The 13,714-nt window shown below is 38.8% G+C and overlaps 1 protein-coding gene and 1 non-coding gene across 2 annotated transcripts in view; both read left to right on the plus strand.

Annotated features, from left to right (window-relative positions):
* The window catches only part of ABRAXAS1 (abraxas 1, BRCA1 A complex subunit), a 19,022-nt gene extending 6,126 nt beyond the window's left edge, over positions 1-12,896 (plus strand). The window contains exons 3-9 of the mRNA XM_007447525.1: positions 858-894; positions 4,615-4,681; positions 6,684-6,877; positions 7,638-7,757; positions 8,732-8,816; positions 11,682-11,796; positions 12,173-12,896. Coding sequence (XP_007447587.1) covers positions 858-894; positions 4,615-4,681; positions 6,684-6,877; positions 7,638-7,757; positions 8,732-8,816; positions 11,682-11,796; positions 12,173-12,609 — 1,055 coding nt within the window. The 3' untranslated portion in view covers positions 12,610-12,896. The remainder of the gene's footprint in view (positions 1-857; positions 895-4,614; positions 4,682-6,683; positions 6,878-7,637; positions 7,758-8,731; positions 8,817-11,681; positions 11,797-12,172) is intronic.
* On the plus strand, positions 10,666-10,737 carry TRNAE-UUC (transfer RNA glutamic acid (anticodon UUC)). Its single transcript has one exon. It is a non-coding gene; the product is annotated as a tRNA-Glu (tRNA).
* Positions 12,897-13,714: the final 818 nt, after the last annotated feature.

Raw genomic sequence — 13,714 nt, forward strand, 5'->3', positions numbered from 1 at the left:
TTTTTTTTTTTTTTTTTTTTTTTTTTGCGGTACGCGGGCCTCTCACTGCTGTGGCATCTCCCATTGCAGACCACAGGCTCCGGACGTGCAGGCCCAGCGGCCGTGGCTCATGGGCCCAGCTGCTCCACGGCATGTGGGATCCTCTGGGACCAGGGCACGAACCTGTGTCCCCTGCATCGGCAGGCGGACTCTCAACCACTGCGCCACCAGGGAAGCCGTCCCTACTGAATCTTGAGGGATCTGAAAGTTTGGGATGATAGAGGAAACATTATATTCATCTTGATACTTTCATGATTTGTAATGATGTCTTGTGATAGAATTTAATCTGTTTGCACAGCACCTGCAGCAACCAGAAGTTAGATGTATTTATACGTATTATTTCTATTGACAGAAGAATAAAACTCACCTCTTCAGAGATGTTGGACTTTTTTTCTTTAGTCTACAATTAACATTGACATATCCTTTATGAAAGAACCAGTTGGAATAACAAAAGAATTCCTTTAGCAGCTGTTTTTTATCAGTTGGGTAAAATTACAGCATAACCATTTCAGAACTTAATGACTATAGCAAGTGTGACTTAATCTTTTGTGTGGCCATTACTAAACCTATTTAGAAGGAGTATAGCATTCTGTCAGTAGTTATGAGTGAGGTTCTGGCATTGAATTTTGCCTCCACCAACTTAATCTCTCTGCCTGTTACCTCATCTTTAAAGTGGAAGGAGTGATAACATCTGTCTCATAGGTTTGTTGTGAGGAATAAACGAGATAATGGTAAAGTACATCCTGGCATGAAGTGCTCAATATATGTTATTCAAATGATACTTAATGTAATCATAACTAAAAATTCTTTTTTTCCAGACATTCAGAAGTACATTTCATGCTATCAGCTTTTTAGGTGAGTAGTAAGAGCAAGTAAATGATCCATTGTGAAAATTATTCTCTGCAAGTGAAATTTTGAAACTAACAAAGTATCTTAGTTATACCTGGTGGTACAGATTAAAATGTAAAGACTTTTTTTAAGTACCTGAAATTCACCTGTTCATTTCAACCCTAATAGTTCTTTCTCTGTATTTATCTGCTTCCTTTAGCTGGTCTTCACTGCCTCTCCCAGGTACCAGTTTACCTTGAGGATTGCTTTTCCTTCTCCCACCCAGTCACCTCATCGCATATTATAAACTCAGCAACATGTTCTCATACATTAACAGCAGCCCTTTTATCTTTTTATTCCAGTTTATTTTATCATCTCTTTCTTCACTTATATTTTTTAATGTTACTTTTTGTCTATTAACTGGTTAGGTTCTTTATCTAACCTGCTTCCTATTACTTTTCCAGGGTGGAAACTTGTACTCATAGTCCTACAGATAGTAGTAGTACTCTTAGCCCTGATAGGCTATGATATTCTTAAAAACTTTTTATTGAGGTATTTACATAGAAAAGTACATGAATCAATGATGTTTCATAAAGCAAACAACTGTAACCATAAACAACATGGTGTAGTTTTGGTGAAATAGCTTTATGATTTATATAAACCATACATGAAAAATCAGCATTACTGTCTTACAGTCACACTATATGTACCATTTCTAAGGTTGTGTAAGAGTTGCCATGGAACATAGTGTTAAGGTGAGAAACACCATTGGTAGGTGTGACAGAAGGCTTAGTGTGGTCTTAAACTGCTGTACCAGAAAGGGGCACAGCTCCTATATTGCCTAATAGACAATGCGTATAAAAAATATCTTTTGAATGAGGGACTCTTGGTGGAGACTCATAAAAAGTACTTTCTTGAGGGACTCTGGGCCAGCAGTGGATTAAGGAGGGAAAGTAAAAAAAAAAGGTGATTCAATACCTTCTGGCAACTACCTTAAATAATTAGACCAACTTAATATGAGTCTTAGAGCCAAGGAAGCCATCTAATCCAGTGATGAAAAACCCATACCTAGGCCTTTTATTTATTTATTTATTTATTGGCTGCGTTGGGTCTTTGTTGCTGCACATGGGCTTTCTCTAGTTGTGGCAAGTGGGGGCTACTCTTCATTGTAGTGCATGAGCTTCTCACTGCGGCAGCTTCTCTTGTTGCAGAGCACGGGCTCTCGGCACGCGGGCTTCAGTAGTTGTGGCACAGGGGCTCAGTAGTTGTGGTGAGCAGCCTCTAGGGTGCACAGGCTCAGTCGTTGTGGCACGCAGGCTTCAGTAGTTGTGGCTTACGGGCTCTAGAGCGCAGGCTCAGTAGTGTGGCACATGGGCTTAGTTGCTCCGCAGCATGTGGGATCTTCCCAGACCAGGGATCGAACCTGTGTCCCCTGCACTGGCAGGTGGATTCTTAACCACTGCACCACTAGGGAAGTCCCTCAGCCTTTTAGCTTTACAAAATTAGGGGATGGGGGGAAGAACTGGTTAGTGATAGGGCAAAACTAGAAGAATCCGGATTTCTTGAGCTCTAATCCAACAGCATACTATGCTGTTTCTTTCTTGTTTTAAATCAGGGGTCCCCAACCCCTGGGCCCTGGACTGGTACCGGTGCGCGGCGGGTGAGTGAACAGAGCTTCATCTGCCGCTCCCCGTCGCTCGCATTACCACCTGAACCATCACCCCCCACCCCCATCCGTGGAAAAACCGTCTTCCACGAAACCCGTCCCTGGTGCCAAAAAGGTTGGGGGCAACTCTTTTAAATGACGTAGATGGAACATGTTAAAAACAAAGTCTTCTGATACCATACTTCATGGAATCCGAGCTGGATAAGCTTTAATAACCAGTTTTATGTTTCTGATACAGAGGGTGGCAGAGTACAGCTCCATGGCCTGTTTTTATATGGACCTCTATGAATAGTTAATATATTTTTTAAGAGTTAAAAAAAAAAGAAGAAGAACAATGGAGGAATATGTAACAGAGACTGTCCAGCAAAGCCTAAGATATTTACTATCTGGCCGTTTATAGAAAAAGTTTGTCAATCCTGCTCTGATACATTGGTTGCAAAGTTTGCCACTGAAATACACTGTTTCCCTTATCTCAGAAATCTAGGGGGAATTTGGAAAACAGCCCATTGAAGCCTAAAACTTAAAGTCACTTTTAAAAAATTGCACAGTTTAACATGAATTCTACTGTACAGTATATCTATTTCTACAAAAAAAGAAAACTGCCCCCCTTCCCAGAAGCTTCACATAAAAATCAGTGCTTGCACAGAAGACGTACACTTTTATCCTGTTGTTTTATATACCCTGGTGTATTGCATTATGTCCCAGTTTGAGGAGCTCAGGAGTGGACCATCCTAGAGAAACACAGGAATAAACTCTTGTATTTAGATTTTTCATGTTGGAATAAATAGGTAAGATGGAAGGATCTGTTCGATGAGCTGAATTATCCCCCTTTGGTAGGTGGAACACTTTGTAAGTTAAAAAGAAAAAATATATTGCCTATTAGGATATGTTTTTTCCAGTTTTATGTAACTAAATTTTTTCAGTGTGTAGATTAGAATTACCAGTAAAAACCTATTACAAAAAATAGTATTTGTCAAAGATTTTGCATAATAGATATTACATCATAGAAAAGAATATTGTTGATCTTGATGAATGTTAAAAAGAGGAGAATATTATTTGCAATCCCTGGAGGGGAAAGAAAGCTGAAAGTAAATGCTTTCGAATCTTTTAGAATTATTTTTCAATTCTCCCTAAATCTTTGACATTCCAGCTACAGAACAGAGGTCACTAAACTAAACCAATACCTATCCTCCACCCCCCAGCCCCCCACAACAAAAAACAACCAACTCCTAAAGCACTTCTCTTAATTTAAGAATAGCTTTTGGAGGGCTTCCCTGGTGGCGCAGTGGTTGAGAATCCGCGTGCCGATGCAGGGGACACGGGTTCGAGCCCTGGTCCAGGAAGATCCCACATGCCGTGGAGCAGCTAAGCCCATGAGCCACAACTACTGAGCCTGCACTCTAGAGCCCATGAACCACAACTACTGAGCCCACATGCCACAACTACTGAAGCCCGTGCGCCTAGAGCCCATGCTCCACAACAAGAGAAGCCACCAAAATGAGAAGCCCGTGCACTGCAACGAAGAGTAGCCCCCACTCGCCGCAACTAGAGAAAGACCGCGTGCAGCAATGAAGACTCAACGCAGCCAGAAACATTAAATAAAATCATAAAATAAATAAATTTATAAAAGAAAAGGATAGCTTTTGGAATTAGCAATGAATAAATTGTCTTTTTGGTATTGTGCTGCTTCATTACTCACATTCTTTTGTATGTATCATTATTGTAATAAAAAGTTTTAATGAATAAATTGTGAACTAGCTATGTGAACTTACAAATACCTGTATTTAATGGAGAATTTGTTTTGTTGTAGGTTAAAAAAAATGTGGTACGCAAACTTATCCTTTAAAGTTCCTCCACTCCTTTTCCTTTTTCATTGCTTATGGACCGCATATTCCTACCACTTTAAGTCTGTTAATTTGAGAACTTTTTCTCCTATTTAATTTAGAACTTCATCTAACAGGCAAGTAAGTATATGGATTTTGGTTGGGTAGTTGGGCTAGGAGTAACTACAATTGAAAGTGCTAATAAAATCATTCATATTTTTAGCTTATTTGAAATGCCTTTAATTTTGGCTTTTACAGCTTTTATAATTCTTCTGGTGAAGTAAATGAGCGAGCGCTGAAGAAAATATTATCAAGTGTCAAAAAGGTATTCCCTGATTTACCTTTCTTTTTTTCATATTATATGTATTATTTTCAGCTCGTAAAAACATGTAATACTTTGACAGAACTTTTAAGCAGCATTTGTCTTCACAATGTCCTATGTAAAGCAGGTGAGGAAAGGCTTGTTCTTTCCAGAAATTCAAAGGGGTTTCCCTGAAAGCAAAGCTAGTCATTAAAAATCTTCATCTTGTTCTTATCCTCTTGACTACTCTGATTTACATTGATCTTATCCTATTCTACATTCTAACCATACCCCTTCCCAGTACCACATACTCTAGGACTTAATCCATTGCTGTTCTTTTACATAGCTATGTTACTATTTTTCCTAGTGCAGGGATGATTTCCTCTACAGCACCTAATTTGGATCCTCTGTAGCCCACTTGGTGTTCAGTTAAAACTTGCTGAATGATCAAAATAGATTTTTTTTTTCCAAATACATTTTTTCTTGGTACTTTTTTCCTTTTAAAACTTTTTGAGGGACTTCCCTGGTGGCACAGTGGTTAAGAATCTGCCTGCCAATGCAGGGGACACGGGTTCGAGCCCTGGCCCGGGAAGATCCCACATGCCGCGGGGCAACTAAGCCCATGCGCCACAACTACTGAGCCTGCGCTCTAGAGCCCGCGAGCCACAACTACTGAGCCCGTGTGCTGCAACTACTGAAGCCTGCGTGCCTAGAGCCCGTGCTCTGCAACAAGAGAAGCCACTGCAATGAAAAGCCCGCGCACCCTAACGAAGAGTAGCCCCCGCTTGCCGCAACTAGAGAAAGCCCATGCACAGCAACGAAGACCCAATGCAGCCAAAGATAAATAAATAATACTAACAACACATTTGTTTAGCATGTTATAGTTTACAAAACCCTTTAATATGATCTTAATCTTGGAACCAACTCTGTGGGGTAGGTGATAACATTCCCATATAAATTTCAATTAAAAGCTATTGGGTTCAGTTTACTTACTTAACAAACCAAGTATCCATACAGGAAGTTAACTAGTTTTCATTGGTGGTTTCTTCATTTAAATTTTGACTAAGGGTTAAAAATGTTGACAGTAAGTGCCATAAGAGAAACTACAGGAAGTTAAGAATTTATTTTCTTTAATCTGTATTGAATAAAATTGTAGCCTGGTAAGTAAATGGAAAGTAATTTAACTGCAAGTCAGTTTGCATGCTTTATAAAAGGTAAGGTGTATTCTTAAGTGTACATTTTGTTTAATATAGGCCCCAAATCTTGGTAAATATTAAGAAAGCCATTTTTTTAATTTATTTTTTAAATTTTATTATTTATTTATTTTTTGGCTGCTTGGGTCTTCATTGCTGTGCACGGGCTTTCTCTAGTTGAGGCGAGCGGAGGCTGCTCTTCGTTGCGGTGCGCGGGCTTCTCATTGCGGTGGCTTCTCTTGTTGAGGAGCATGGGCTCTAGGTGCATAGGCTTCAGTATTTGTGGCACGTGGGCTCAGTAGTTGTGGCTCCCGGGCTCTAGAGCGCAGGCTCAGTAGTTGTGGCGCACGGGCTTAGCTGCTCTGCAGCATGTGGGATCTTCCCGGACCAGGGCTCGAACCCATCCCCTGCATTGGCAGGCAGATTCCCAACCACTGCGCCACCAGGGAAGTCCCAAGAAAGCCATTTTTTTTTTAAGTTTATTTATTTTATTATTATTATTATTATTATTTATTTTTTTTTTTTTCTTGCGTTATGCGGGCCTCTCACTGTCGTGGCCTCTCCCTTTGCGGAGCACAGGCTCTGGATGTGCAGGCTCAGCGGCCATGGGTCACGGGCCCAGCTGCTTCGCGGTATGTGGGATCTTCCCGGACCAGGGCACGAACCCGTGTCCCCTGCATCGGCAGGTGGACTCTCAACCACTGCGCCACCAGGGAAGCCCAAGAAAGTCATTTTTAAGGTTGCCAGTTTTACTGCTTGATTATGACAGTAAGATACATAATAACTGTAACCATTAAGGTATACACCTGATGTTTTTCTGTATTTTCTTTCAGGATGTGGTTGGTTGGTATAAATTCCGACGTCATTCAGACCAGATCATGACATTCAGAGAGAGACTGCTTCACAAAAACTTACAGCAGCATCTTTCAAGCCAGGAACTTGTTTTTCTGTTATTAACACCGAGTATAATAACAGAAAGCTGCTCTACTCATAGGCTGGAGCATGCATTATATAAACCTCAGAAAGGGTAAATGTTGGCCAGTCACTGGCTGTTTTCAGCTAACAGAAAAATGTACTCAATATTTTTATTGTACTTTTTATGGCTTACAACTATTTTCATATATTGTTGCATTAGATTGTCACAATAACCCTTTTTAGCCTTTCTTACCATCGGTTCTTTATATGGGAGAGTGAAGGTCAGATAAGGAAATTAGAAGCCCAGTATGGAATGATGACTTGTGTTTCTGGCACTGAGGATTTGCTCTTATTTACCATAAGGTGGAAAAAATATGCATGCTTTAGGTATTGGTTGCTAAGGAATATAAATGTAGAACTGAAGTCTGCATACCTGAGCAGCTTTTCTCTAACCTCTGCCAGGAAGCAGGGTGGTTCTTGAGGATCCACCAAAATGAGTTAATAGGACTCCCCGCAGGTTATATAGACAACATTTTCATGGAGTATGAGAATGAAGTTAAAAGAGTACCAAGGAAGAGTAGTTTTATCATTCACAAAAGATAGGATGAATCGCAACAATACTGCCTTTATTTTTACATGTGGTGATCAGTTAAAATAACCATTAAAGTATTTTTTCACAGTTATCTTACACTATGCACATTTCACAGTTTTTAAAAGCTATTTGCCTCAAGTCAGTAAATTCTGTCACGGATAAGTAGTAAGGAATGGGGTTTTGTTTTTTAATCTTGTAGGGGAAAGGTAGTCTATATACTAAGTAGATGCTAATCTTTCACTTTATTTTAAATTTATTTTTAAAAATTTTATTTCTTCAGGCTTTTTCATAGGATACCTTTAGTGGTGGCCAATTTGGGCATGTCTGAACAACTGGGTTATAAAACTGTATCTGATTCCTGTACGTCCACTGGTTTTAGTCGAGCAGTAAAAAGACACAGGTGAGATTCCTCAACTGCTTCCCCACTACACTTAACTCCTATTCATTTTTTGAAGTTAATTATTTTTATTACACAAGAATAAAAATGAAAGGAAAACTGACTAATGACATTACTCAAGTAAACCAGACAAATTTCTCAGTATTTCCTTCTAGCACCTGTCCATTTATAAAATACAAAAGAGAGGGGCATTGTTGTATAGCCTACATATTTTAACATATTTATTCTAAGAATAAGGAGCTAGCCTCAAAATAATTTTCTAAGGCAGCAGTTCAGATTAAAGGCAAGAAATTAGATTGGATATGAAATAAAGACAAAAAATGAGGCTTTAGCCAAGACTTACACTGTAGACTGCTGAGCTATAACTTTTTTGTGGGCAATATGGGAATAATTAATGTCAGAAATAACAACACTGGTACTACAAGATACTTACTAAGTGTAAACTTTATGAGAATAATGGACTAGATTTTATTTATTTTTGTATTCCCACAGTGCTTAACAGTGTCTTATAGAAACTGAATACCACATTTCATTGATACTAAGACACAGTTTTACATTTATCTCAAAGTGGGATTTTTACAAAACATGCCTTAGAATTGTTTTTCTTTTTTCTTCGTGGTATATAAAATAATGTTGCCTCTTTCAATCAATGATGACTTAAACTCAGTAAAATAATTGACTGATCCTATTGCCAAGAAAGAACCACCCCCACTTCAGTCTTTATCTGTTTTCACTTAACCTCTTTTTTGAGTCCTGGAAATAGTACTTAGGAGGCTAAAAAGTTTGCTGAGGTGAAGATAGATAACTAGGTTTTCTGGTTGGTTTTACTTACTCTGTAAATAAGTAGGTTGACAAAATTATGGTCCCTACAAAGACAGTAAAAGAATCATCTGTAGTTCCTCAACTACGAAAAATTTTTCATTGTATCATTAAATGAGTTCTGTACATTTGCCTGAGGAAATGGTAATATTTTACAGCTCTGAATTTTTTAAAGAAGATGGATCTTTAAAGGAGGTACATAAGATAAATGAACTGTATGCTTCTTTACAAGAGGAATTAAAGGTAAGTTAAAAAAACATTTAAAGATCACCTATAGAGTTCATATCACATTGCTCACTGAATATATGTTTATGGATAACCTGACAGTTGATTAGACATAAATTTTTGTATTAGTTTAGCTTCAGTAACAAAGGCCTCCATCTTGGTGAGCTACGAAAACAAAAGTTTTGTCTCACTCACATATCTTGGCTGCAGCTCTGCTCCTGTTCTAAATGTCATGTTCATTCTAGGATCCAGCCCATCTGTGGGACATGCTTTTCTCATGACAAAGGGAAAAGAGCAAGAAAGCTGATGGAAATTCACAACAGCTCTTAGAACTTCTGCTCAGAGCTGGCCTGTCACTTCCACTCACATTTCATTGGCCAGAGGATGTCATGGCAATAGGCAGGGATATATAACCCTTTTACAGGATAAAAAAGGGAGCAAATATTTGGGAACAAAAAAGTCTGCAACAGTACTAAGTTCTACCTCATTGTGTCCATTCAGGTCCCTTGAGGGGAGGGAACAAGAGTGGCAGGGAGATTTGCAATGTAAGTTTGACACGAGGAAGGAGACAGGGAAAGGAGAATGATTGGGTAGGAAGAGCTTTAGACTGCAAGGCCTGAAAAATTTCAGCCAGGCTGATGGAGTCTTTGAGCAAAGGCATCCTACAGAAATAGAATTATACTGATATCCTCACTGTGCTCAGTCGGTGGCTAAGAGTAAGCTAGGGGAAGCATGACCTAAGCACAAGCACAGTAGTGGACCCAAAAAGATGGCACCTGGAACTGTCAGTCAGCTCTGCTTCCTGCAAATGGAGATCTGAGTAGTATATTCCATGGCCACCATACTCACCAATAGAGCACACTAAGAGAAATGGGGTTAATGCATTTTACACACTGATAATATTGCACACTGTTTTTTAATATGATAATACAGGAATTTTAGAAAATAGGAAAAGATCCAGAATCCTACCATTGTAACTTAACTCTTTGCACTTTCCGATTTTCTCCAGTTTCCCCCTAATGTATACATGCTTTTACATTGTTGACAGTGATGGGAACATACAAATTTGTGTCATGATTTTTATTTGATGTACAATTAAACACTTTCCACATTTTAGTTCTTTTTAATAGCAGTATATTTCTTAGAGCAGTATATTAGAACTCTAATGTGAAAAGTACCAACTTGGGGACTTCCTAGTGCCACAGTGGTTAAGAATCTGACTGCCACTGCAGGGGACATGGGTTCGAGTCCTGGTGCAGGAAGATCCCACATGCCGCAGAGCAAATAAGCCTGTGTACCACTACTGAGCCTGCGCTCTAGAGCCCACGAGCCACGACTAGTTAGCCTGCATGTCACAACTACTGAAGCCTGCGCACCTAGAGCCCGTGCTCCACAACAAGAGAAGCCACCACAATGAGAAGCTCGCACACCGCAAGAGAGTAGCCTCTGCTCGCCACAACTAGAGAAAGCCTGCACGCAGTAATGAAGACCCAACACAGCCAAAAATAAATTAACTTAAAAAAAAAAAAAAGGGGCTTCCCTGGTGGCGCAGTGGTTGAGAGTCCGCCTGCTAATGCAGGGGACACGGATTCGTGCCCCGGTCCGGGAAGATCCCACATGCCAAGGAGCAGCTGGGCCCGTGAGCCATGCCCACTGAGCCTGTGCGTCTGGAGCCTGTGCTCCACAATGGGAGAGGCCACAACAGTGAGAGGCCCGCATACCGCAAAAAAAAAAAAAAGTACCAACTTGGGCTAAATTAGGGAATGTAGAGGTATGTGAGAGGAACTGTGGGCAGAAGGCCACTGAGCTCTAGGAAGGAATTGGAACCAGGAGCTTGAATGCCATCAGAACTTTATCTCCTGGGAGTTCCCTGGTGGTCTAGTGGTTAGGATTTGGCGCTTTCACTGCCATGGCCAGGGTTCAATCCCTGGTCAGGGAACTGAGATCCCACAACCTGCACCGAGTGGCCAAAAAACAAACAACAAAACTAACTCTCTCCCTTTGTGTCTGCCTGTTGGTTTCCTTCACAGTATTTACAGATCTTGCTGTTTATTCACCCACTGGCTGACCGAAGAGCTAACCTATAGCTTCTGCATTTAATCTCTTCTATTCAAGAGATTAGGATTTGCCAGTTGGCTATTGTAATTATCTCTGCTTGGGTCAGCTACGGTGAAAGTTGGTGAAAGGGTTACTGGTGAACTCTTATGGCAGGATGAACAAGTTCATGAGAAATAGGCTGGGTAGATGTGCCATGAAGTATCCACTAAAACTGGCTCTAACAACCCATTACACTATAATTGGAAATTAGTTACTTTTGATTTGACACTATTCTAAGAAACATCATCTTATATAAATTTTTGTTACTGATTCAAGATATATTCCCAAAATGAAATCACTGAGTCAAAGGGTATTAGTATTTAAAAACTGATGATACATAAGGCCATTCTGCTTTTCAAAAGTAGTTTTACAGGAATTAAAATCTTCAGTAGTTTTCTTTTGTAATAGTGAAAGTCACTTTGTTATTGGCAGTTTCTTAAATGTTTGCAATAAGTATGCATCTCAAAATAGCACAGTATTTTTTGTTTTGAAACAGTTAAATATTTTTGTTTTTTATTTCTGTGTATTATCTAGGAAATAACTTGAATGATAAAACTTTGTATAAATAGGAAGTTAATATATATGGAAAGCATTTTGTAACCTATGAAGCACCATACAAATGCTTGTTGGTGAGCTCCTCCAGAAAATAGCAAAATAAAATAAAATTTTTATAAAGGAAAATATTTGATGTTATACACCATGAAGGACTTTATATTATTTGTGAACCTAGATTGTAGTATACAATTTGGAAATTTATCTATGCTCTTAAATTACTTTATTTTCCAGAGTATATGCAGTAAAGTAGAACACAGTGAGAGAGCAGTAGAGAAACTACTAAAGGATATAAACAGATTAAAACGAGAAATTAAAAAAAGAAAGCAAGCACAGATTCAAGCAACACGTAAGTAAGAAGTTCACATATCACTACTTTCTGTGCTTTGAAGAAAAATTCTCACTGATTGGAATTATGGATGAGCTGCTTGCACTAACTGATCAATTTGTTCACCTTAGGATTAAAAATAACTTTCATTAATACTCTTAAATCCCACTGAACAGAGAACATGGTACTACTATAGATATACTACCTTGATGTTAAAAAATATAACAACTTTAATTTTCTCTGAGGATATTGTGGCATATAAATTTGGGATTATCATTTCTCTTAGTTTAGATAATTTGATATGATTCTTTAAAGTCTCTGACTTTACTAACAAACATAACTATAAAACCTTTGTAGTATAAATACTGTAGGTTGAAATATTTGTTTGTTTCTTTAGGAGAGAAGAATGTCCAGAAAGACCCTCAGGAGAACATTTTTCTTTGTCAAGCTTTACAGACCTTTTTTCCCGATTGTGAATTTCTTCATTCATGTGTTATCTCCTTGAAAAATAGACATATTTCTAAAAGTAGTTGTAATACCAACCACCATCTCAGTGTGGTAGACAACCTGACCCTAATGGTGGAATATACTGACATTCCTGAAGCTAGTCCAGCTGGTAGTGCGCTGCAAATGATTAAACGTAAAGCTTCAGGTACAGATGGTGGATGGCAATTCAAGAAGTCACGGCTGTTAGAGATACAGAACAAACCATCTAAAACAGATACTGATAGTAGTAACCAAGAAAAGGCATCCGCAGTGAGCAGCCCAGAAACAGATGAAGAGATTGAGAAAATGAACGGTTCTGGTGAATATCCACAGTCTCCTACCTTTTGATTCTTTTAGACCGAAAGGAGATTTTTCATCAGATGAAGGGTAAAGCCAAACATGCCTATTGTTTTTACTATGTTCAGCTCTTTGCAGTAACACATAGGTAAGTTCTAGTTCATTTATTTTATAAAGTACTTTAAATTGAGTCAGTTCAGAATTTGAGTACAGAACAAAGCCTGGTAATGCAATATGTTTGGGATCAGCAGTTGGTTAGTTAGGTGAAAAGGCCAGTTAAGTGGGACTCAAATGATACATAAATAAGGTGTCTATCAGAGATTTCACCTTAACATAAAGCAGAAGTGTACATTCGTCAAACTTTTGTTGTAGGGCCAGGAACTTTTTTACAAATGTGTTGGAGTTCCTATGTAAATCAAACCCATTACTTACCCTATATAATCCCCAATTTTAGTTTCTTTAAAGAAATTTGCAAAGCAAGCTAAGTACAAAATGCTACTAGGTTTTTTCATTTTCCATTCCCAATCTTATTTGTCCTAACCACACCTAATTTGACAACTATTTTTTTAAAAAAGCTAGTTATCAAGTCTTCTCAGAGCATTTACTTGGTTTTCACTGCAACTGAAACTTTATTTTTAATGCTCATATTCATCACTACAAAAATACAACTGATAAGGTCTGGGAACAAAATAGATGACTCTTGGTAATGTAGAACTCAACAGGTTAAGAGTCATGGGCTTCCGTGTGATTTTTAAGGAGGATGTAAAGCCCCTGTTTAATCCAGTGAGTTGGTTAAGTGGAGGTTGGTTAAGAGAGCTTTTACTGTTTGTTTTTTCTGTTTATTCTTTCCATAACAGAATTTCCCATGAAGCATATACATCACATGATGCCTTCATGCTTTACTCACTGGGTGAAATGCTGAACCCACATGTTGACCACTGCTCTTCCATCACTTATTTCCTAAATGATACAGCAAATTCATAGCTAGTATTAAAAACTATCATCTTTTATCTATGTGTTAACATGCATTAGTTACCATGGAGTGTTTATGAAGCCCACATAATACCAGGGATGATTTGTGCAAATAATGAGTTGCTGGGCTTCCCTGGTGGCGCAGTGCTTGAGAGTCCGCCTGCCGATGCAGGAGACGCGGGGT

The sequence above is a fragment of the Lipotes vexillifer genome, unplaced genomic scaffold, assembly GCF_000442215.2.
Source record: "Lipotes vexillifer unplaced genomic scaffold, Lipotes_vexillifer_v1.1 scaffold272, whole genome shotgun sequence".
Classification (NCBI taxonomy): Eukaryota; Metazoa; Chordata; class Mammalia; order Artiodactyla; family Lipotidae; genus Lipotes; species Lipotes vexillifer.